Below are 25,739 nucleotides of genomic sequence, written 5' to 3'. Positions count from 1 at the left end.
CCTCCTCCTGTTTGCCCTGCTCCCAGGGCCTTGACACCCTGACACTGAACTGTTGGTTGCTCAGTAATCTTAGTGATTGATTTCTGCTTACTAAGGACGCTATAGCTTTTGCGGAGTCAGGGACTGAGCTTGAAGCGTCCTTTCTACTCAGAGCACTTAGCACAACAGTAGGCAGGTAGCAATAGCTTTGCAAACTCCTGTCGTTTGAAAGATGATTGAAAATGATCAGACCAATTGGATAATCAATCAGTGCCATTAAGGAAGAGAGCTTGGAGCCTCAAACGAACACTTCCCATGAGATGCTGGTCTCCGAGCCCAGCCCGATGCTTTCCAACAGTGTGGTCTTAGGCAAATGTCTTCACCTCATCAGGCCTTTGCTTCCTTGTCTATAAAACAGGAGGGTTGTGTAGGTGGTTTCTAAGGTGCCTGCCTGTACCAAAACCACTAATCTAAACCCATTTTTCCATCGAGGGTTTTCCATTCTAATTCATTGCTTCATCGTATGTTTCTTTCTATCCCTGTTGACTTAGAGCAACATCTTAGCAAATGTGTCTGCATTCTGGAGACCACTTTCCTGTTAAGCATTTGATGCTGTCTTTTGGCTCCTTTCACTCTATGAACAGAGTCATATCACAGGATCTGAGAACATGAGTTCTAAGGGGACTCTAAGGGACTTTAGAGATAATAACAATAGTTACCACTTAGTAAGCACCTAATGAGTACTTTTCCTCATTATGGTATTTCTGTGACATAGGTCTCGCTGTCCTACTTTTAGAGAGCTGTATTGCAGAATGATTAAAGGGCAAAGTCATGGGTTCAAGTCCCAGTTCTGCTACTTGTGTGACATTGGACGGTTACTTTACTACTCTAATCTTCAATTTCCTTCTTTGCAAAAGGGGGAATATCACTCATACAGTTATGATGAGGATTAAATGCAACAATACATCTACAGTGGTTAAACATAGTGGCTGCCACAGAGCAAAGGCTCAATAAACAGCTTCATTTGTTTTTAATATTTACAAAGAGTAACTCATCTATGATCCCAGGTACTAAGTGGCAGAGCTGGCTCTCAACTTGGGCAGTTTGATCCAGCACCCATGCAGTTACCCACAGAGCTATACCTCCTCAGTGGTTCACAGGTCCTATTTTGGAGAAGTAGATGGAAAGCTTAGTTTTGGAGACTGCATCTCACAGTGACTCAGCAAAACCTGAGCCTTGCTGAAATCCAAACGGAGTTGAAAAACAGACACCCCCCTAGGGATGGAGGAAGAATGTGGAGAAAGTGCAGGGTGGGGGATTTTGGCCTTGAGCCCTGTGGGCACAAGGATCGGAGGCTGTGGCGCGCTCCATAGAGAGGAGGTATGTGCATAACCTGCTGGGCATCCAGTGGCCTCAGAGTTAGGCCAAAGATTGTCCTATGCCAAAAGAATTAATCTAAGATGATGGGTGTGTGTATGTGTGTGCAGAAGCCAGCTGCAATGAAGGAGAAAATGGATAAATTCCACCAAGAAGGAGTCACCCAGAAGCCTCCAACTGGCCCCTATTCACCTATTTCTAAGACTTGAAAGGGCACAGCTCACAACTCAAATGGCCTTGCTAGGGACCAAGTCCTTCATGCCATCTGGTCTTATTTCCCACGTGTGCTATGAGGAGATTGGACTGGGTGATCTGTAGGGAAGTGGGAATAGATTTTGAAGCCAGACCAAACTGAGGCAAATCCCTTCTCAATTACTGATGGAGAGACTCATTTACTCATCTGTAAGACAGGATAACACCACCAAGCTCACGGTTCGTTTTAAGGATGAGATCTGTGTTAAGTATGTAGCAGGGATCTTGGCACATAGGAAGCACTCAATAAATAGTGTGATGATGATGATGATGATGATGACAACAGTGCTAATGGTGGTGATGATGATGACAGGAATCACAAGGAAAATAGGCCTTTAAATAAGCAAACTAGAGGGCCTGGAGGAGGAGGAGATTTCCTCTTTTTTCCCTCTTTGTCCTTCTGCCTAGTCTAATAATCAAATTGACATGAGACAGATTAACGGGAGAAAATAACCAAATTTAATTATGTACATACATACGGGGTTCCGTAAGAATATGAGACCCAAAGACACATCAGTCAGTTGAGGCTTATCCGCCATCTAAGCTGAGGAGAAAAGGGGGTGTGGTTTGGGACTTCAAAGGGCAGGAAGGCAATTCCCATGGAGACGGAAAAGCAAATGTTTGGTAAACAAATGTTGCCATCTTTAACAGTGGGACACCCAGAGGACTTGGATCAAACCGGGCCTTGCTGGCTTCCTCCCTGTCAATCACATGCTAGTTCCTATTAAACTGTAGTTATCTATGATGATATCCCCCGTCCAGGAGCAGGTCCTCTATCTAAATTCTTTTAGGCAGTTGTGGGAAGGCCAAACATTCTTCCTGAGTCTTTTGTTTCTTAAAAATAACCAGCTTAAAACCATCAATATCCCAAAAAAGGCATATTGGGGGGTGGCATATTCTGCTCCCCCTCAATGGAAATAGGAAGAGGAAGTCAGCTTGTAGGGATGCGGGTGAGTTTGGGACATTTCTTGGGAGCAGGATATCTCCATAGAGATATCTGTTTGGGAGTTGGAAACATGAGGCTGGAGATGAAGGCTCGGTCCCTCTGCCTCTGGCATTCACGAAGCCTTGATTACAGCAGACATTAACTGAGTTCCTACCATACGTGGGTCATTCCACTGTCCGTGGTGGCAGCATGACATGTTAGAAACAAAGGTTTTGAAATAATGTGTTATCTATTAATATTGTCATCTTGCACAAGCACTTAACTTACAAAATTGGAATAAAAGTACCTACCTTACAGTGTGGTTATAGAGATTAAGTTAGATAATATACAACTTTGAGCACAGAAACTTGCATATTGGAAAATCTTTTAAAATAATTGTTTACATCCCTTTTTATGAAATAACCTACTGTAAATTGAAAATGAAGAGTACTATTTGAAGCTACTAAGCCGTTTCAATTTAATGCTTTTTCTAAATGGAGGTCTCAAGAACATGTGAGGAAATAATCCAGTTGTTGCAAATTCAAAACTTCTGTTCTGCTCCTAGAATTATGTCAGGTCACTGGTAGATACCAATGAGCTAAAAGGCAGTGTCCCTGCCATGGGCGTCCTTAAAGCCTGATCGGGGAACTAAGAGATGTTTGTGGAAGAAATAAAACCGAAAGACGCTATGTCAATAAATGCTGAACCAAGTGGGAGGTGCTCGGCCGAGGAAAAGGCCAGTGCATATGTCGGAGCTCAGAAGCATTTGGACACATGGCTCCGTAGGTGCCATTCCTGATGGTGTCATATCACTAGGCTGAGCAAGGAAAGGATTCGCTTGTCACCAAGTGTTAACCACACTTCCCTTATGCTAAGCACTAGGTAGGCTGAGGATACAGCGAAGAAGAGCCACCTCTGACCACGGGGAGGTCATAGCTGAATGGAGAACGAGAGCCTTGAGCAGATCACTGGAGCACAGCATAATATGCGCTGCTGACCAGGGGGACGTAAGTTGACGTGTCTTACCCTTCTGTTTGGTTCTTCTCTCACCAGGGTCTTTTCACCTAATTCACTTGATGTTTGATGACTACGTTCTCTACCTGTTAGAATCCCTCCACTGTCAGGAACGGGCCAATGAGCTCATGCGAGCCATGAAGGGCGAAGGAAACACTGGTAAGCCAGCACGTCCCCGGGAATCATACTACCTGGCAGCTTGACTTGTATCCTTACGTCTGTGCTCTGTATTTCTTTAGCTCTGTAGCCCAAAGAATTTAGTTATGGTGAGCAGGGCAAGTGGTGTGAGACCAATCATGTCCTCTTCTTCTTCAGAGTGCGCACGTGTGGGTATGGGAATTGCCTTGCAGAAGACCATCACGATGATGCGAAACCATTGAAGAGTTTTAAGCAGAGGAATGACATGACACAGATCAGAAAGACTATTTCATTTTTGTAAAGTCCCTTAAGGATCAGTGGCCCTGACTTTTGGCTCTCCCACCCTTTTGGCTCTAACCACCCTTTCTCTACTCATAGCAGAAGTCCGAGAAGAGATTATCTTGACGGATGCCACCCCGCCAACCCCTTCACCAGTGCCATCGTTTTCTCCAGCAAAATCGGCCACATCCGTGGAAGTGCCACCTCCCTCCTCCCCTGTCAGCAACCCATCCCCTGAGTATACTGGACTCAGCACTACAGGTAACGAAAAGTCCCTCATAGGCTTTGAGTGTGGGGAGTTTATGTTTAAATAGGAGCATTCTGGAAAAACAGTCTTCCCTCCAACCTCACCCCCACAAACAACTCCAAAACCTGAGTATCTTCCTGGATTTATGGATGATTTGCAGTTATTCATTTATTTGCATATATATATATACATACATACATATATATATATATATATATATTCTTTATGCTTCTGTTTTCAAGTTGGCAGATTAAGTACATAATAAAATGTCCACCCTCCCCCAATAAAAACTAAGCCACTGAAATGATTAAAATGATATAAAACATAAATTAATACACAGCCATTCTTGAAAACAAGAAAGGGAGCCCTCCATGACCCAGACAGGAAGCCACACGCTAAGCCATGACAACCATAATCAAGACAGAGGCAGTAAGTGAGATATAAACTAATGCTGTGGGGGCCCCAAGGAAGGAGAGTCCATCTGGCCGGAGGTATCAAGGAAGACCTCACAAAGGAGGGGAAGTGAGGTGGAACTTGATTTTAACTGACAAAGATATAGCGGAAGGGCCTTCTGGGCAGAGGACAGTCTGAACACACGCATGCACGCGGGCGGGGAAGCGTAGGGCCTTTTCAGGGAGGGGGAACCTTCGACGGGGATGGAGGAGGCCTGCGAAGGAGCTGTATAAAGCTGGAGGAGCTTGAATGCCAAGACAAGGCTTGGAAATGGAAAACTGATGTGACTAGGATAATAATAGCTGCTTGCTAATGTCCAAATGTTACTTTTATGACATACAAAGGACCTTTGCATAATTGTCTCGCTCGATATTCACAATAACACTGCAAGGTACATATTCCATTTCATGGAGGAAAACTAAAGGGTGTAAAAGGTTACATTCCTTGTCCTGGGTACCACGGTCAGTAGAAGACATAAATGAATCCATTCACTCAATTCAACAAATGTCCTTGCTCACAAGACTTATAGAAATGATATACTGTATGTGGAACATTCAATAAGTGTTAGCCAATATACAGTAATAAGTAGAGACTGTATTACCTCCAGGTTATCTCATCTGGTTGCTGGGAGGATCGGATAGGTAAGAAAGGCCCAAGGGCTTTGTTAGCAGTGAAGTGCTCTCCAGATAGAAGGGGCTCCTGTTATTAATGCTGCTAACATGAGAGCCACAGCCCAGAGTGTGACAGGTTCAGAGGGAGAAGCTGTCACTTTCCGTCCCATCTGAACTCTTGCAGGCAGGAGGGAAACCTTCAGGAGAGAGGCGGGAATCAAAGGCTGCCTTAAAAGATAGGAAGGACTCAGCTACCAGGAGAGGAGCGGGCACCCAGGAACCACAGGCAGAGACACACTTCTGCTAGATGGGCCCTGGGTGGGAGCAGGGGAACCGACCAGGCCTTGGGGAGTGGGGGGCTCCACTTGGCATGACTGTGATCATTAATTCATTATCTTTCCCATCCAAACCTGCTCTGTTCCTCTCCCAATTACCCAAGCACCAAATCTGGGAGTCAGCTTCAAATCTTTTCCTCAATTCCTATATTATTAGTTAGGATATGCTAAGCTACTGTAACAAAGAGATCCAAACAGGGATGGAGTTACCACAATAGAAATCGATTTCATGCTTGCAAACAGTCCTGGTAGGGTGTTTAGGTCAGAGAGGACGCTGTCTGTAAGGCAACCATTTGTGTTCCTTCAATATTAGGCTCCACCATTCCCCCAGGGCAGTGTTTCTCAAAGTGTGGCCCATGGACCAGCAATATCAGTGTCTCTTGGGAACTTTAGAAATGCTCATTATCAGGTCCCTTTGCAGACCTACTGAATCAGAACCTCTGGGGGAGGGAGGCCTGCGATTTGCTCAGCAAGCCTCCAGGTGATTCTGACCTCACTAGTCTGAGGACCACTGCCTTAGGGCCTTGTCAAGTCTGCAACCAGGTGACAGAAAGGGAAAGTGGGTTCGGAGGAGGAAAACCCACTCTCTTAAAAGCCCTGGCCTGGAGGTGGCACATGTCTCTTCCACTTATACTCCATCAGCCAGGACTTGTCACATGGCCTCATGTAAGGCTGGAAAATGTAGCATAGCATGTGCCTAGGTTGGGAGGGGGGAATAGATTTGGGGGAGGCAGCTGGCATTCCGCAGCATAGCTCCCAAGTCCAGATGCTCACATGTCAATCCTGACTGGCCCATTTCTCCCCACCCCACTACTGCCATCTGGTCCAGGCCGTCCCACCTCTCGGGGACCTCTGCAGTGACTCTCAAGCGACTCTCAAGCTGCTTACCTGCCTCCAGAGTCCCGTCTATCCACTTACACACTGCCTACTGGGCTCGTTTTTCTAAAGCTTGTGCTTCCTCAAAGTACTGCGGCAAAGAGGCCACTGCCTCACACTAAAGCCTTCAAAGACTCTCATTTTCCAAAGCACTTTCTCACTGTGCCACCCCAGGACCATCCTCCTTCCACCTTCTGTCTGGTAAAATCCGTCATCTTCTTTGGCGTTTCCCTCACCCTCCATGTTCGAATCTCCATCCAGACCCTCAGAGTATGGGCTTAGTTATATGCTAGCTCTACTCAGAATAGAACTGTTTTCAGAGTAGACTGGCAACTAAATTATGTTTTTTCGAAGACCAAATAAATAGGGTGAGACTGCCCTAGTTAGGATGTTGTCTTTCATTCAGTCATTCACGCACACATCTGTCCATCCATTTATCCAATCAGTACTTCTCAAGTGGCTGTTGTGTGCTAAATACTTCAGTAGCTGGTGATACAAACAAGAGAAGCTTGGTCCCTGCCCCGTGGGAGTTTAGAGGTTAGGGTTCCGATAAATTACAATATAATGCGATGAGTGCTGAGTTGTGAGGAGGGTCAGGGTGTTTGGGGAGGACAAACGGGGGCCTTCAACCTGTATTTGGAGGGTCTTGGAAGGCTAAAGAGTGAGAGAAAAGGAATTCCAGGCAGAGGAAGCAAGTGGTACAGAGGCCTGGAGGCCAGAGACAGCATGCCGTTTTCAGGGAGCTTGACGTTGACGTGTATATGCTAGCAGTCTTTTGATTAATTCCTTCCCTAAAGTTTCCCATCTCCAGGACTGGAGCTACTCAGAGAGGAAATGAGCAGATGATGAAGAGCCTGTGAGGTGCCTGCCTCTTCTATACTTTGCCAGGGGCGCAAACTTGCCAACAGACCCAGTGGCCCTTTGTCAGGTGCTGCTAAGGAGACTGGGTTCTTCAGGAGTATTGAAAACCAGGGTTGTCAGTACCTGGCATTCAGTTGAGCTTGGATTTCACTTTGAGTACACAGAAATTTAGATTTGAGCATCACTTAATTTTTTTACATAGATGCACCTCAAATAGTGTTTTGTTTTCTGCTTCGAGGAGGAAGAACATGATCCCTCCTACCTCCCTCCGCAGTGGGTGGTTGTAGTCCTGCTTGGAAGGCTCAGGAAGGGGAGTTGTAAAGCACAGTGCTGTTCACTGAAAATAAAAAGGAAAGGGAACTTAAGCACCGTTCACAGCTCTTCAGCTGCTCAGGGGGGTCTTCCAAGATGAGTTATGGGGCAGCCATTCCTGCCCCCCTCAGGAAGGACCGAGGGCAGTCAGAGCAGCTCGGAGCCATTTACCCGAACAATCCTGCCTGCATACCCCACCCCCCACCCCGGGAGACACACACACACACACACAAAAGGCAGTCAGTGATAACATCCTTACTTCTAAAATAAACAGGGAAAATATGCAAATAAAACAGTTCTGCATTATGAAGCAGAAACAATTTGAGTGGAGCCTTCCTTGCAGTGTAGCAACCTAACGAACCAGGAGATTCTAAGGAAATCAGGGGCCTGGAGGAGTGTGAAAGATTTCTAGGATCTCTTCATAATTCTCATCCAGCCAGTGAGTGGGCCTGGCTTTCTTCGTAGCAATTTGAAGGCCCCAAGGTATGGCAGGTGTGATAGTCAAAGCCACAGGAATATCACAAACGTGTTCAGAGATTTCTGTGCAATGTGTTCAAGAGTCATAAAAGTAGCTTCTTAGAAATACAAATGTGAACCAGCTTCTCTTCAGAGGACTGTAACCTTTGAAGATTTTGGCACATTCCAGCTTTGTTCTCAGATATCTCCAGGGGGCATTAAAAATGTCATCCTATATAAAAATATGTGTAATATTTTTCTCAAGTACCACTCCTGAAATACTCGAATGCTGAATTAGACTGGATCTTGGCATGTATTATGGGTCATGGTCTTGGAGGAAACATAACTATAATTGCCTAACAACATATATGGTTTTATAGATATTACATTATAAAGCACAACTTATTTATGCATGATATATACCTAAATAGTAGGAAATCTATTGTGGTAGGCTTCTTAAATTGGGGGATTTGTGTAATTTTTCATTGGACAATATTGGAAATTGGAAAGCAATTATTGTAAATCATATACAATGAATTTGCCATGTTTCTTTTTTTTTAAAGTTAGCATATGGTTTTCATGCCCTGTTAATTTTTATTTTCATCTTAAAATTATTGCTTGTTTATATACCATTACTTTCCAAAAGAGGATCTGAGGTGTTTAAAAAAAAAAGAGGAAAACCAATGTTTTTAAAAGGACCCAAACCAGGAAGCAAGAAATAAAGAAGTGGGTAAAATAAAACAAGACAACTTTTGGCTGAAACAGTTTATTAACACCTTGAATGAAATTGTATGTGACCCAGTTATTTTGCTGGGTTCCTGGCATATCCTGAATGTCACTGCTCAGATGATGTACCTGCTATCAAGGTCAATTTACTGAGAGTCAAGGCCATCAGGCACCTTCCACAAATCAGAGTCTCGCCTTTGATAGACACGTTCCTGTTTTTCAGCTTTGGAAAAGAGAACTGGATTATGTCTGCTTGGTGAGCGCAAAGAGAAAATTAATTCATTGCATAAAACCCTTTGGCATCCTTTTGATATCAGTATAGATAATGAGTTATGACTCACTAGGAATACAGCCATTCTACTTATCTCTAGATCTAGTTCTATGTCCACGCCTCTGTGTATTTCTAAATGTGTCTCCTTAAGACTGTATTAATTAATTGTGTTTTAAAAGGGGGAGAAAAAGAAAGTGAAAGGAGAGGATACCAGGCACCTAAAATGGAGCCTGATGCATGGCCGATGCTGACTGGGTGTGTTCAAGTCTCTTCCATCACCCTGGTAAGAGGCTGGTGAAAGGGTTCCATTTCAACAGATTCCCACAAGGAAACATCTAGCCCATTTATCCATTTTTCTCTTTCTAACTTTGTGAGCTTGCCACCTCCTTCGTGGCCCAGCAAAGTTCAGAAACCTTAACTTCTTTAAGGAAAACGGGCTCTTTTCCTCCTCAGGAGCATGGCAGGTGGTACCAAACCCACCTGCCCTCTTAACATGACATTGGGCTGCAATTCTTTAATGTCATTTTAAGCAAAATGTTAAGCTCCCACTCTGCCTGGGTCAGGCCACCAAAGGGCTTGACGACCTTGTTTATGTCGTCATTTTAAGTGTCCCCTCCTTCAGCAATGACAATAAAAGTTAACTATTAAACTCACGTTTTCACCTTCCCACCATGGGTTCCCTACAACACAAAACCAGCAAATTAAATCATTGAGATGCTGGATGCCTAAAGGAATAGAGCAAGTTCCTCATAAACGGCCGTAACTGGAGAACATCTGGCCTGCCCAGCTGCGTTTGCTCTGCATCAGTTGAGGATGTAACAAAGATAACTGGCCCCAAGCCTTTGCAAATAACAAAAGCTCAGTTATTCCGAGGGCAGCTCAACTGAGTGGGGTATGGTGGACGCTGCTGCCCTGCCTGCCACTCAGCCCGCAATGACTCATTTACAGAACTTGCAAATTGCCGCTGCCAGAGAGTTGCCCCCTCCTCCATCCCCACTGCTTCCTTTTCTTTGAAGGAGCGGAATCAGGAAATGTAAGCTGGGATTGAAAAAATATGGTTTAATCTGCTCTTGACTTGACACCATTAAGGCCTTGGCTTGGTGTTGGGACCTTTCGATTTGCTCATTCATTTGTTCATTCCATGTCCTCCCTGTCTAATCTGTGCCATGTCTCGGGGGTACAGAAGTGAGGGCACACTCACTGCCCTCGTGATATTTACATTCTAGTGGGTAACAGAGTCAATACAGAAGCAAACCACCAGGTAACTACAGAGAGTGCCAAAAAAATGTATACACATGTTAAGCAAGGAAAATCTGTATTAAAATTGTAGTACAATGAATGACACTGGCATTCATTTGATTAATATCATCTTTTGAACAAATGTCCTACTACACATTGCTACCGTAATTCAATTCAACTTTGAAAAGTAATACATAGATATAACATCTCTTAAAATGTGCATACATTTTGTTTGGCACCCCGGTATGTAATTTCAAAGGGTCATAATGAAAATAATAGTATGCTATGAGATAGTATAAAATGGGGGCCCACTTTAGATGGTGGTAGTCAGAGAAGGCCTCTTGGAGGAGGTAACATTCTTCTGAAACCTGAAGTATTGCAAGGATTCAGGCACATGAAAGTTGGGGAGTGGTGAAGAGCATGTTAGGTAGTGGAGAACATTGTGTGCACAACACGCCTGAGGCCGAAAGGAACCTGGCACAGTGTGGACCAACCAGTGTATACAAATCAGGGAGAGAGTGGCAGGAAACGAAGTGGCAGAGGTAGGCAGGGGCCGGAGGATGAATCAACACACCTCTCTGGAAAGGGATTCATTTGCCGCCCCGGTCAGTTCTGTCCATTAGATTTTGGCCCTGGAACTGTTGATAAAGTTTAACTCAAACAGATGAGGCTTTCAACTCCAGCAAGTATTCTCCTTAAGCATAACTACCTTGAGGGTAGGATGGATGATAGCCAATGGGACTGGAGATATTATATATACAGAGGGTGCCAAAATATATATATATATATACATTTTAAGAAAGGAAAGCACGGTATTAAAATTGTAATACTCGATATAGTCCGATAACAAAAGACAAATACAAGTATGTGTATCCATTTTTTTTGGCACCCCCCCCCATGTATGTGTGTGAAACCTTCTTTCCCTGTCTCAATCTTGAAGGTTACATGAAATGTTTGTCTAGTGTCAAATATTGTCAAGCAACACTGTTCAAATAGACCTTTCTATGATGGTGGAAACTTTGTTTTTAATCTGAGCTGTCTAAAACAGTAGACACTAACCACAGGTGGCTACCAAGCTCTTGAAATGTGGCTAGTGCAACTAAGGAACTGAATTGTTCATGGTAGTTCATTTTAAATTTAAATAGCCACCTGTGGCTAATGGCTACTGTATAGGGCAGAGCAGCTCTAGAATCTGGACATACTTAAAGGAGCTTATGTCTCAGGAAGGAACTAACAAAAGGCTTAGGTTAGCTCAAAACCTGAGCAACATCTGTGATGGCTCATAGAATCCTAAAGCTAAAGGGGAAACTGTTCAAACAATTTAGTCCCAGATCTGAAGGAAGGGCGCGGCCAGGGAGCTTGGGAAGTAGTCTAAATTTTCACAAGTCTGTAGCAGAATCTCACAACTTCTGATTCTTTAATGGCCCTAAACATGGATGCCTGACAGGAGGCAGTGTGTTATAGAACCTTGCTACTCAAAGTGTGGTCCACGGACCAGCAGTATTGTCATCATTTAAAGGCTGATTATAAATGCAGAATCCCTGGCTGGACTCCCAGCCTACTAAATCAGAATCTGAATTTTAACAAGAGTTCCAGTGATTCAAATGCACCTTCAGGTGTGAGAAGCAATTGTTGGGGAAAGGCTTGGAGTTGGGCCAGATCCCAACTCTGCCACTTACCTGAGCAAGTCTTGGGCCTCGATTGTCTCACCTGAAAATTACCTCAAAAGGTTATTGCAAAGATTCAATGAGTCAATGTATTACAAAGAAAAACCATCATGAGGTCTGGTTTATGTTGGATGATCAATCAATCATTCACTCATGTATTCAACAGATCATTACTGACTGCCTGTTATATTCCAAGCACCCTTCCTGTCCTGTGATAACAACCCCTTCCAGGAAACATAATGCTTTGTTGGGGATGGAAAGGAAAGGAAGTGTTTCTCTCTAGCAGTTTCAATACTATAACATGGACAACTTATCTCCGTAGGATCCTCAAATCCTCTAGGATCTCTGTAGGATTCTTAAAGATCAGGGGCTTCCAGCCCTGCCCTCAGACTTTCAAATAGGGGTTGAGGAATGAGGAATAAGAGAAAGATATGAGAATCAGACAAATAGAGAAGGTTTGTTCATTTTCAACCAACAAATAAAAAGCATTAGAGCTGTCTTAAAAATTTAGCACAAACTGTTAACTGTACAGATTTTCTTTTATTAGTTTCCTTCAAAAAGAAGAACCAGCAATTCTCACTGGAGGTCCCACTGGGTAAGAAGGGGAATGCAAGGGGTGTTCTTTTCTGCTACCCAGGCAAAAAGGGTTTCTCACCCAAGCCAGTAGGTGTTAATCTGCTTAAGCCTGCCTGAGTGGGTCTGTTAGATTGCTGGCACATGGCCATTTAGGGGTTTTGTTTCCCAGACCACAGGAGCCCATTTTTCCAAGACTTCCACTAGCTTTTTGTTTGATAACGTCTGTTTCTAGCAGCATTTACTCCTTCAACAACAAATTCAATGGAACAAAAATTTACTGAACACCTACTATTTGGCAGACCCTCCTCTGTTGGGGATACAGAGATGAATAAGGAACAGTTGCTATCTCCAGGAGCTCGCGCAAAAGTAACCTCTGCCGCATTCTCTCAGGTGCTGGCTATGATCACAGCGTCTTCCCATTGCTTGGGGGGAAAAGAGAAAATCCTTTGGCTTGCTGGGCTGCCCCCTTTCAATCCCCGCTGACCTCGCAGTGCTCTCCTGAGGTCCCAGGGGCTTCAAGGGTTAATTACTTGCTTGCTGTGGCTGGTTCATTGTTCTCTCAAACTTCCCACCCCCCTCCAATTCCATTTCCAATTGTAAAATTCCCTTAATGTAGTTTAATAATGTTTTTCTTTTCACAGAGGTGGTACATGTTCATTATAGAAAAATACAGATAAGCAAAATGAAGAGCAGTTTTAAAATCATCCTCAATCCTACCACCTAGAGATAACCTGTTCTAATAAAAACGATAGTTAAAAGAAAATTATAACAGTAATTTCACATGCAGCTCAAAATACAGAGGAGGGCAATCACACAAAATCCAGTCACCTGGAACCTGGGTATTTGGGGGCTTTTTCCTTCCAGTCTTCGTATGGTAAATGGTGTCTAACACAGTCTGCTGAAGTCATTATTTTGGGGAGGGGGGACGGACGAGAGGGGGATATGATGTACATGTGCAAACTAGGAGGGGGTACTTTTAACCATGCTGGTGGATAAGGACTGTGGTTTTACAAAAAAACACGTTTGGAAGTTTGCTGTAATTAGCTTAGTTACTGTTGCTATACAAACATTTCATCCCTGATGACAAAAATCTGACCTAAGAAACTTGTCTTTCTTCTTTGGAATCTGAAATGAGATATATCGAATTTTCTACTTTAAGCAAGTCTGATATAAAAATACATGAATTCATAAGAAAGAGTGCTTGAATATCGTTAAAAGCCTACCCCGTGCCAGGCTCTGATATATATATATATATTACATATATATATATATATCATCTCAGTTCATCCTCACAGTAGTTTTTGAAGATAGATATTATTATCCCTGTTTTACAGTTTAAGAGGCTTGTCCAAGATCTTACAGCCAGAACTAGGACCCAGAGCAAAGAAACATTATGGTAGAGTAAGTGGAAAGCACATGGCATTGCGGGGTGCAGAGCCCCACTTGGCCCCCCACTCACTGGGAGACCTTGGGCAAGTTACTTAACATTCTATTGTACATTTCTGTGTGACGCCAGTAGCCTGCAGTCAGTGTTGGCATGAGGAACGGTCCTAAGAAGCAAGACATGGCGCCTCTTTTATGAGGGCGTCTGAAATTCCTGTCCGTTCTTAACTCCAAGGACAGTGTACTCCTGAGCGATTTGTTTACTATCTCACGACTCCTAACTTGTCAGGTTTCCCTTTATAGCACTGGCTCCTGGGAAACTCTGAGCCAAGTTCAAGGCCCACGTGGAGGAAGAATTTGTACCTTTAGGGGATGCATGTTTCTCCTCATTCCTGATGGCACTTTTGGCTCCAAGTTTGTTTTGCTTTCTTCTTTCACTCCCACTTTCATTTTTTCTTCTCGAATCTTCTGTATTCCTATATGCTCCCTTAAATTCTTTTAGATTTAACTCTCATTTTCCTCGTCTAGGAACTGGGGATAATATTTCTTTTAAGAGTGTCTGTAACGCACTTAGCACAGTGCCTGGCCTGTATTAGATGCTCAGTGAACGGTGTCTCCTTTCATGCTCTTGGATCTTTATCACTTCATTAAAAAAAAAAAAAGAAAGACATTATTTGCATTCCAAAAGATTCTCCAATTCACAAAGGGATTCAAAACAGAATTTTTTTAACAATAAACAAATGTATTGAAAATACATTTTTCACAAGCCTTTTGGAGTATTCCTTCCTGGGAATAAGAATTCCTCTGCCACATCGCTGGCACAGTGCTGAGCCATCCATTCTTTTCTTCCTCCTGCTGTGTCAACGCAGCTACTTTCAGGTGCTATTTGCAAAGTCCCGGGGATGGAAAGGACTGGATGTTTTTTAGAAGAAACCTTTATCTTTCCAGAGGAATTTTAAGATAAAAATGGTCTGCTGCAGAATGTACAGAATTGGTGGATCAAGTTTTCTCTTTTACTTCTAAAAAATGGCCTCCCTTAACCAATTCTTCAGTTTTTCATGTAACTGTGAGGGGTTGTTGAGTCCTATTCCCTCTAGCTTCTAAAATAGGTTTCATGATTTCCACTATGTCAACATTCTAGAATGTATCAGAAATTAAGTTGATGAGCTTATTGTCAAGTTATTATGAGTTTATTAAATAAAATGAGCTCATTTATTGTTATTGTTATTATTATTATTATTATTATTAGCAATTTCTTAAATTACCATTTTTTCATTCTAACCACCTCATAAAATTCTTAAGCATCTTGAGGGGTTTTTGTCAGTTTCTTTTCTCAGTCCCTAGGACTTTCAAGGTATCCAATTAAAAAGTAAATTAGTGGAGTTAATAATATGTATGGAATAGGTCACGGTTAAGGTCACTGTCTAATAATCTTCAAAAAGACCTGAGCAGGCAAAGCCCAATAATCTCCTTATGTTTGCTTAAAGCAATTTGCTGGATCCTTAACACCTGTTGAGTGTTGAGAAGTCATTTTGCTGTGCCTCTCTGAGCTGTGTTGTTGCTTCAAGCCTTCTTTTGTCTTCTCTCCTTCCCTTTTTCTTCCTATCTTTCCCTTTTCTTCCTTTTAAAACTTTTATTGAAAGTCTTTTGGCCTTCAGGCTCTGTGCTAAATAATGGAGGCCTCCAATGGTGGGCAAAATAGACAGGTTTACAGTCTGGTGGGGCAGGGGGTTAGGCATTAATCAAATCACATTCATTAATGAATGTAAGATTACAAATTGTTGTGGGCCCCGTGAAGGACTGTAGTACAGCGTGGAATCATAGTACAGCATGGAATCTGATCTAGTCTGGGGTTAAGAGGCAGCTTCTCTGTACTGAGCTATGAAGAATGCGTGGGTACTAAGGGAGGAGTGAGGATTCTAGACAGCAGAAAGAGCATGTGCAAAGGCCCCGTGGTGCTGGGAATCATCAAAATATGAAAGCTAGTATGGCTGGATGAGATAGAACAAAGGCAGGGGGTAGGGGATTCTTCTGGTAGGGTCAGCAGGGCCAGAGACACATACTTTGTAAAGATTTTGCCTTTCAGCTTAAGAGCAATGGGAAGCCACTGAAGTGTTCTAAGGAAGAACTAGGGGTGCAAGAGCTGTATTAGTGACTGAGGCATCTTAATTCATCTCTGCAGGAGCGATGCAGTCATACACGTGGTCTCTAACATACACGGTGACAACGGCGGCAGGGTCCCCAGCTGAAAACTCCCAGCAGCTCCCCTGTATGAGGAGTACTCATATGCCTTCTTCCTCGGTCACACACAGGATACCAGTGTATCCCCACAGAGAGGAGCACGGGTAGGTGACTTTCCTGGGATGTTGCCTTACTTTGAAATGCCATGTTAAAGAGCAGGATTTGCTTAGCAGTTGTTTTCTCAAAGGACAGGAAGAGTGCCACCTTTGCTGAGTTCTCACAGTGTGCTCAGCATCACGCCATGTGTAACTGTCTCATGCAATTCCCACCACGACCCGGTGAGGTGGGTGTTAGCGACCCCATTTTACAGATGAGGAAATCGAGACTTGGTTTGATAAAGTTCAGTTCCTTTAGGTCACACACGTAAACGTGGGGTGCAGACTGAGCATCTGTGTGCCTCCAAAGCCTGTGTTCTTCCCTTCACTCCTTTAAAGTCTCAGCTGAAAACTCCCTTTCAGTGGTTTCCCTAGGTAGCTGTTTGTGCACTTTGTAGCCTTATAAAGCTTCATGGTAGGTCCGAGGCTTTTATGACAGCTTAGAGGAGGGCTTCCCCACCTGAGAGCTGAAGGGCGGCGATTATTAATAGTGTTCAGGGAATCCTCGTGTGTTCCAATGGTGCTTTGGACCCTGAATAAATAAATCATTCATTTTGCCCATATTATGTAGCGATGTTGCTGTGATGAATACAAATCCATTTAAAAGTGCTACCTCAATCATAGTTTGATTTTATGCCATTTTTGCCATTATGCATTTTCTTTATCAAAACATGCTCATCTTAGAATGTCAATGTGCAGTGGTCTACAAAACACTTAATGATGTTTTTTTAAAAGCGGGGTGGGGGGGCCTTATTCTCTGCTCTGTGGGTGCAGACAGTCCCACAAGCCATGTTCCAACATACCAGCTATGGGGGACACAGGAGGAGAAGGAGAGGAAGGAGAAGGGAGGGGGCCCTCTCAGGTCCCTTCGTCCCAGTGGCCCAGCATAATGCAGCAAGAGGACCACCCCTAGGGTGGGCGCAGACCTGCCTACTGACATACTTCGAGTTATTTCCATAGGTTCTGGTGCCCCTGAGTAGCCAGTAAGTCAGCCATTATTTTCTCAGGGGTCCTCTTAGAGCGTTTTCCCACGCGTTTAGAATAGACTTTGAAAATTATTTCGGAGAGCTTTTGGATCCTGCAGGAAGGGCAGAATAGACACCTATGTGACCATACGTCAGCACCTTTGCTGTAAAGTTGTTATTAAGAAGAGCACTGATAAGAACATCCCTTGTGTCCATAGGATTCTCTATTTTATAGCGTGTCTTCCCTATGTGACCCTCAGAGTAAGCATGTGTGGCATTTTTACAAATGGGAGAAACAAGTTTGCAAGTAGCCCACGGTCTCACAGCTAGAAAGTGGTGGAGATATGCTTAGAATTGGGGTCTTTGATGCCCAGTCGGCCATGCCATGGTGTTTACTCCCAAGAGAGAGCTCACAGAAGGTACTACATCCTTCCACCTGGGGAAACAGAGACCTGAACAAAACAAAATCACAAATCCCACAGTAACTTCTTTTTTTCCTATTTGCCTTCAGGCTGTAATATGGGGCTTTTTAAGACAACAGGAGTAGAGGTTTCCATCACTAATTATGTTTTGCTCAGGGCTTTTGTTCCCTGAGCTCACTGGGTGGTAAGGGAGGTGTGCTGAGGGGAGAAGGAAAATCAACCTGGGACTTAAAACTTACCACAACAAAGCCACAATGTGGAGATGGTAAGAATCAGGGGGGGAAAAAAATGAAAAAAAGAAAGAACAGAAAGAACAAAAAGGAAAAAAATAGATGAGCTTGATTTTTAAAGATGTCAAACTGATTTGTTCTCCCTGCTATTACTCACAATATTCAATGTGCTTAATGCGTTTTAGATTCACGGGAAGCTATAACTATGGGAGCTATGGCAACCAGCATCCTCCGCCAATGCAGAGCCAGTACCCGGCCCTCCCACACGAGGCAGCCATCTCTGGACCACTCCATTACTCCCCTTATCACAGGAGCTCTGCACAGGTGAGTTGGTAGTCCTGCCTGCTTGCCCGGGCACTGGCATGCTTGGTGCCAAGTCTAGTCAGTGTAACACAATTAATAAGCACCTTCTGTATACGGGGTGTGCAGCCCATGTGTCACCAAAGAAAGGATGGTCTTTTCCTCAGTGTCATTTCTACCTTCCAATGGCTGCCCACAGTGGGTGCCCAACCAGTGTTCATGCTGCCCTTTCTCTCACGTGCATGGGTGCAAAACAGTTGTCTTTAGTTCCGCCCTTTTCTTGACCTCTCATCCCAGGATCCAATCAGCTGTGATGTCTGTTGCCCTTTTTCTGCCTGCCCCCCTCTGATTGGACCTTCCGCCTCCTTTCCAATCACTATCCTGGTGCTGGTGCAGACCAGCTATGACCAGGACCCTCAACAAGCCCTGTCAGGACTAGTATCTCGGCGCCTTTCTGTCTCTCTGTCTCCCAGGCATGTTCCTTTCCAGCCTAGCCCACACACAATCTTACCAGAAGAATCCTCCTGATGTGGACCTTTTATCAGATCGTTCTCAGGCCACACATTCCCTTTGACTCCTCGCTGTCTAACAAACCACACGGACCCTTTGTGTCCCGTGGCACATGGAAATTGTGGTTGCGCCTGTAATACCAGTTTTGGGCACGCTACTTGTCTTAGACACTTTCCTGTGCACTGGCCCCAAACACAGCTGGTCACCGGTTCCACTCGATTCTACATCCTCAGTGTCTTCTGCACCCCCACTGTCTTTGCCTCAGCTCAGGTCTTCTTCTAACCTAGATGATGACAAAAGCCTTCCCATTGGTCTCCGTGACACTAAATGTGCCCGTCTCTGGTCCATCTGCTACACTGTAACTGAGGGAAGCTTTTGGAAAAAAAACCCAACCGACCATAGACTCTCTTCTCTTTCACATGTCATCGCTTTCAGAGTCAAGTTCAATTCCTTAGCATGTCTCTCAAGACTCGTTACCATCTGGGCTCTGCCTGCCTCTCTGGCCTACCAATGACACCGCCCCCATCCCCAATCTTGGCTCCAGCCATGCCAGCCCACGTGCAGCTCCCCCAGGTCTTCGCCGATATTGTTTCCTCTGGCTTGGAGTCTCTTCCCCAGCCTCTCCTGCTTGTTGTTCAGTTCAGGCGTCTCGCTGTCTCTGTGGCACTTCCTGGCACTACCCCTTTCCTTCCTCCAGGACTTCCTCCAGGTGCCACTTCTCTGACTCGCACAGCACCCTGGGCTCTCCTCTGTTGGTAACGCTTCCCACACTGACTCTCCTGACTCCACGGGAGACCCCAAAGCTCCTTGAAGGCCAAAAATAAGTCTAGTATCCCCAGGTCACAGGACATGCCATCTATCAGAAAGAGCAGGTAACTTTTACTGAACTTGTGTCATGTGCCAGGCACTTTACACATCCTCATGGTAACCTTTGCAGAAGAGAAAGTGAGAGTGACTCGCCTGAGGACTTGAACCCAGGCAGTGTGACCCTGGCTGTCTGAGTTATTCAGCACCACCCCTGCCACCTCTCACATGTCAGCATTCTCTGAGTGTTTATTGAACAGATGAGTAAACAGGAAGTGGGGCCAGCATGAACCACAGCGTGGCCTGCTGGGGACGTTTACTGGGTTCCGCAGGTGTGGGAGCCACGGGAGGCTTGTGAGCCTGGGAGTGGCAAGAGGAGAGCTATGTGTAAGGCAGAGCGCTCTCATGGCACTCGCAGGACGGACCCGCACGCAGGCGGGCTGGTACAGGCCTGGAGCTCTGCTCCAAAGCGCTTGCAGGAGCCTAGAAGAGAGATGGCAGGACGTGAGCTAGGGTGGAGGCCGCAGTTACATCAGCGGTCAGCACACAGACTTGCCTCCAAGGGAGGGCACCGAGGAGAATGTATTCACAATACACGGCACTCGGGGGCAAACAGGCGTCTGTTGTGATTTCCATCTGCAGTACCAAGGGGAGCCCTGGTATAATCCCCAGACAAGCCCAGAAGTTGATGCCACTAAATCATCGCCTGGGGCATTCATTACAGGTTTCCAACCACGTCACACAGAGATGCCGGCTCCCGTAGGTACTGCTTCTCTTGGGAGCAGAGTCCGTGCTCCTCTCTGTGATCCGCTAAATGACTTAGAGCTGCTGCTGTGGACAAGGTCAGGGTCTAAGCAGCTCATTCATTCATTCATTCATTCAATCCTCAAATGATTTGTTGAGTGCCTACTATGTGGCAAGCACTACTGTAGCCTCTGGGAATACCGTGAGGAAGGAGACAGAAACGTGCCTGCTTTGGGAGAGCTCACACTCCAGTAGGAGACCCTAGTCTAAGCAACAGTGGCCCGATCAAGCTAACACTCCCACATTCCTCCTCATGAAATTTCTGATGCTGTTTTTGGGGGTATATTTTTAAAGCCATTGCCTTAAAAAGAAGCCAGTGTTCCCTAAAGGCCCATGCAGTCCCTGGTGATCAAAAATAGGTCTGTACCATCCGCTCTGGAAGCCACAACAGACCCCGACTGGAGCCCTATCATTTAATAGACTGGAGCACTGTCATTTAATCGAAGGGCTGAGGACTCAATGAAAGTCCAGAGAAGAGCACTTTGAATCCAGACTAGGTGTGGGCAGTGACAGGGTCCTTGTCTGGCCTCTGCAACGCCAGGCCCCGTGGCCCTTAGACTAGGTCTTTGACAACCTCTGACCTCACCACACACTCGAACTTTGCGCTTCCTGGTTCCTGCCTCAGTGTCCATTGAGAAAATAGGATGGGGAGAAGTTAATTGTATCACATCTCTCCCAGGTTGATGAGTGAGGTCAGTGCTTCTCCGGGGGAGGGTACTCTCTAAAGACAGACTCCTTTGTTTTGTTTTTCATTAACATTTATGCATCAAGCACTGTTTTAGGCACTTCCAAACACACAGGCTCACTTAATTCTTTAGCGGGGAAGAAGGCATTTTTCTCCAGTTTTGAAAGATGAGGAGACAGCCTCAGAAGGTAATTTGACCCAGGTCAGGCATCCAGTAAGTGACAAAGCCGACTCAAATGCAAATCCTCCAACTCTCAGCCCCCAGCCCTCAGCCCTGAACACTCCAAGGTGCTTTGGAGGGTGGGAGGTAAATTCAAGAGGTTCCTGCAACTACCCTCAGTAAGTTTCAAGTTTCCAAAGAGAAGAATCTCACACCCAAGTACCTTATTTCTTTCCTTCCCTGCTACTTTGGTTTAAGGTTGAGCACGTAGGGGAAAATCTACTGCAGGGCTAATTAGTTTTAGCTTTCCAGAGCAGACGGCAAACTGCTCCAATCCTGAGTACTGAATATCACACTTCATTACATCAGCCTCCCTGGGGAAAAGATCAGTCTGAACTGAAGACAAATTGCAATTATAGGCTATGGTTAAAGGATGCCATTGGTCATCAGCAGAAGAGTAACTGAACCTAACTGCTGCAAATAGGTGCCCGCCAGGTTTGCCCCCCAGAACTGATACAGGACACACCTGGGAAGTGCAGTAATTGTATGCAGCCCAGCATTTACGTGCTCAAAATAATTTGAAGTCATTTATTTTTTGAAATAGAGTAGGGGTGTGCCCTTGTTTATACTGCCTATTTGTATAACACATGCTTTATTCCTGGGTAATATGGAGGTAAACCTCCAGCCCTCCTTGAACTCTCATAATTTCTGAATTAGAGTCCAGATGAATGAGGTTTAGTTATTTCAGAAAACACCCTTCTTGCAACAGTGCTGCACTTGTCCACATCAGAGTCAATGAACAAGGAAGGCATCATGTCTGCTGCACCTTCCCAGGATCCCCCTTCTCATGCCCGACCCAAAAGAGAACACAAACCAGGCCCAGCATACAGCTACAAAATATTTCTGAGCTTCACTCAACACATGTCCATGGAACCTCTACCCTGTCAGTAGCTGTGAATGTAAACAGGGCCCTTGAACTCAAAAGCCATTTTATCAACCAGAAGCTGTGTGACTAGAAGTACACCCAGAGTGGACTAGAAAGCTGCTTCTGTTTCTCATCTGTATGGCCAAAATCATCTGTGCAGCCAAGGCCCAGCCTTGCCCACCAGTCACACAGCTCTCACAGAATCTCCATCTCAACTCAGATCTGCCCAGGGCCAGTGGGCCCTTGATCTCAGAGGCCCAGTGACTGCTACAGAGTTTGCTTAGAGTGCTCCACTTTGGGCTAGCATCCTGGGCCAAAGGCAGTGAAAATCAGTCAATCATAGTGATCTGAGATCTCTTGACTGTAGAGTGAGACTTCCTGGGTTCAAATCCCAGCTCTGCCTCTGCTTAGCTCCATGCCTCAGTTTCCTCGTGTGAAAACTGGGGACAATTACAGTACCTACTTCATAGGGTTGTAAGGACTAAGTGAGTTAATAAAGGTTAGAACAGGACCTGGTTCATAGTTAGCACTATTTATGTATATTAATATTATCTTTTTTTAATGCCACCACAGTTATATTGTGTAATTATAGAATGAATGCCTGTCTCCCTCACTATACTAGCTCTGTGAAGGAAGGGCCAGCTGCTTTTATTCTGACCATTATATTCCCAGGCCCAAGCAGAGGCTTGGGCCTTAGTGGGTACTCAGCAAATACTTGTCAATAAAATGAATGAATGAATGGATCCTTACTCTGGTACTAAGTTGACCTCAAGCAGGTCACTTCCCCTCTTTTGACCTCAATTCCCTCATCCCTGTAAAATGGGAGGTAAGACCAGATGATCAGCCATTAAGGCTCTCCCTATCATTAATGGACCGTGATCTTATGATTCGAAGAAGAATATTAATAACAGCATATTCTGAAAACTTTCTACATGGTAGTTGTAAGTGCACTAACTCAATTAACCCTGAGCCTAAGAGCTCGGCAGATATGGATTCTCTGGCAACAATTTGGGGGCAGCTATCTCCTCTTCCAGAAGAGGCTGAGAGGAAGCCTGCCTGGGGCGGGCCCACGGGAAGAACCTCTGCGCGGTGACAGCCGCCTTTCATAGGAAAACAGTTTGTGCTCCTGACTGGGCCACCTTTCGCCCCTTGCTCAAGCAGCAGCCCGTTTGGTCAGGGTCAGGGACAAAAGGCCCATTCTTCCCTCTCCATGGGCAGGAAAGTCAGCCCTCGTGTGGGGAGTCACTTCTCAAAATAGAACTTCCTAATATGGTTCCAAGGAGGCCTCGAGTCAGTCACAGCTGAGACGGACTTACGCCTCAGCAATTGGACAGAACCTTTGACTACTTACATACACACACACCCGCAAACGCATGCCCACAAGTACACCTCGCCCACCTCTCTCAATGGGTAGGAACTGGTGACTTATCTCCATGTTAACATTGATAGCAATATAGCGTGTGATTTGACCCAGAAAATAGTGACTTCCTGTTATGGGCCCTCAACAAAAAGCGCCTTTATTCTGGGCAGAGCGGTCTGGACCCCAGGGTTTGTGCCCAGCAGGCTTACGGACCCTGCACGAAACCGGATGTGAAGTGTGAAAGGTGAGACGGGTGCCAAGGGCCAGCCTCGGCAGCTCCCGCAAGACTAAATAGATGCTTCATTGGTGGCATTAATCACTGGACTGAGGCGTGGACACTCCAGCCTCTCATCTGTCAATGGGCTCTTCACTATGGGGAAAACGAGTCACTGACTTATTTGCAATTAGCTGACCTAACGGGACAGAGTTTTCCATGCCGGATCCTGTGGTAACAGAATTTTATTGTCACATTGGAGATATTTTGAGCCAGTCTCATTTCCAGGCAATTACTCTTGGGAGTCTGTGACACAACCCCTGAGCACAGCTGCATCGAGGGTCCTTCATGAGACACAAAAGCCACACTCACTTGGGTTCTGGGAGAAGGAGGCTCCCAGCCCATACTGTGACATTTTATCTACACGAGCCAAGGCAAGTGAGGGCTCTGTCCAAACCAGCAAGCTGAGCCATGATCAGAATTGTTAAGACCGTGTGGTCTGTAGGGGAGGAGGGAGCTTAGAGGAAGAGTGACAGAGAGATTCAAGTGTATGGGCTGCGTTTCCGGTAAGCAGTGCTCTCGTCCTGTGTAACTCGGTTGTGAGCCAGTCAGATCGATGTGGGGAAAGGCGCTGTCCCAGGACTGGGTTTTGACGCCAGCTCTTCCATTAGCTTACGATGCGACTTTCGGCAGGATGCTTCACCTCCTGGGTATGAGTTTTCTCGTCTGTACAACAGGGGGTTGGATTATATTATCCCTAAGGTTCTTTCTAGTGGTGACATCCCACCAAATAATAAATTATTCACCAAATTATTCAACGCCTGCTAGATGCCAGGCATCCTTCTAGATGTTGGGACTATGGCGGTGAACCTGAGAAAGCCCTACCAGGAGCTTATGAATACAAGCCAGTAGAAGGAGACAGCTGCCAGGAAGGGTGGTAGTATTCTGACCTAAGAGGCAGAGGGTGGAGCATTTAGCTTCTTGAAATAGGATGTCCAGAAAAGTTTCTCTGAGGAGGTGATATTTGAACTGAGATCTGAAGAATGATAAAAACACAGACATGCAAGGAGCTTTGGGGGTAGGGGTGTTAAAGAAGTGTTTCAGGCAGAGGGAACGAACGGGTACGGCAAAATTCTGAGATGGGAATCAGCTTGACGTGCCAGAGGACCAGAGAGGAGGCCTTTCCGCCAGGGAGAGCACCATGAAGTCAGACGACATGTGTCCAGGGAGCTTACTTGAGAATATCACGAGGGGAAAGCAAACTTTTTGAAAAAATTAAACACTTTTGTAATATTTCCTAATTTTAACTGTTTAATGCCTGGGATAGTGTTTTCCTGAGCAGGGCCCAATCTTGCTATGGTCTCTTTGGGATGCAGAGTGGGTCCTGGGCTAGAATGCCACTGCTCAGGCCTGAGGCGGATCCAGCATGGCCGCCGCACAGCGCCATAGCGGGTGCATGAGTCTACTTAGGCGTGTCTGGTCTGATTGGAGCATTATGGAAGTCTTGCTATGCTGTCCATAGTCTCCTTGGCAACAACCCTTGGTGCCTTCTCCCTTGAATTCCTGGACGCTACCTATGCCCTTCTCCCTCTTTCCTACCTGTGCCTTTGACTGTGAAGTGGCTGCATTTTGTTCGGTAAAGCATGCTGTCCTGTGCAGCACAGACCCTCTCTACTGGAAGTTGGATCCTTCTATCTTGACTGATGAATAGCTGGTCCTCTTCGCATGCTTCAGACCTAACAGCCTTCCCTGTTCCCCTCAGACTCCCACTCAGAGAGGCAGAAGGGTTCTCTTTGGCCTCATCAACTACGAGGAGCAGCCATTGTTGTCATAACCCCTTCTCCCGGCTGTCTAGGCTTCAGCCTGTCTGTCTCCCTCACAGGAGGCAGCCTCCCACCTAATCCCTCCTGGCTCCACTCTCCAACTGTCAGGGAAGACAGATGGGGAACAGAAGAATTCACACATTCACACACACACACACACACACACACACACACACACACACACACACACACTCTGTCTCTCTCTCTCTCTCTCTCTCTCTCTC

The 25,739-nt window shown here is 45.3% G+C and overlaps 1 protein-coding gene across 1 annotated transcript in view; it reads left to right on the top strand.

The window, feature by feature from the left end:
• RFX4 (regulatory factor X4) overlaps window positions 1-25,739 on the top strand; it is a 162,590-nt gene that overhangs the window by 134,131 nt on the left and 2,720 nt on the right. Inside the window, exons 13-16 of the mRNA XM_019642582.1 lie at window positions 3,587-3,706; window positions 4,064-4,225; window positions 16,160-16,322; window positions 18,116-18,254. Of these exons, the coding sequence (XP_019498127.1) occupies window positions 3,587-3,706; window positions 4,064-4,225; window positions 16,160-16,322; window positions 18,116-18,254 (584 nt within the window). The remainder of the gene's footprint in view (window positions 1-3,586; window positions 3,707-4,063; window positions 4,226-16,159; window positions 16,323-18,115; window positions 18,255-25,739) is intronic.

This window comes from Hipposideros armiger, unplaced genomic scaffold, assembly GCF_001890085.2.
Source record: "Hipposideros armiger isolate ML-2016 unplaced genomic scaffold, ASM189008v1 scaffold_71, whole genome shotgun sequence".
In the NCBI taxonomy this organism is placed as follows: domain Eukaryota; kingdom Metazoa; phylum Chordata; class Mammalia; order Chiroptera; family Hipposideridae; genus Hipposideros; species Hipposideros armiger.
This window is presented reverse-complemented; position numbering and strand designations above follow the sequence as displayed.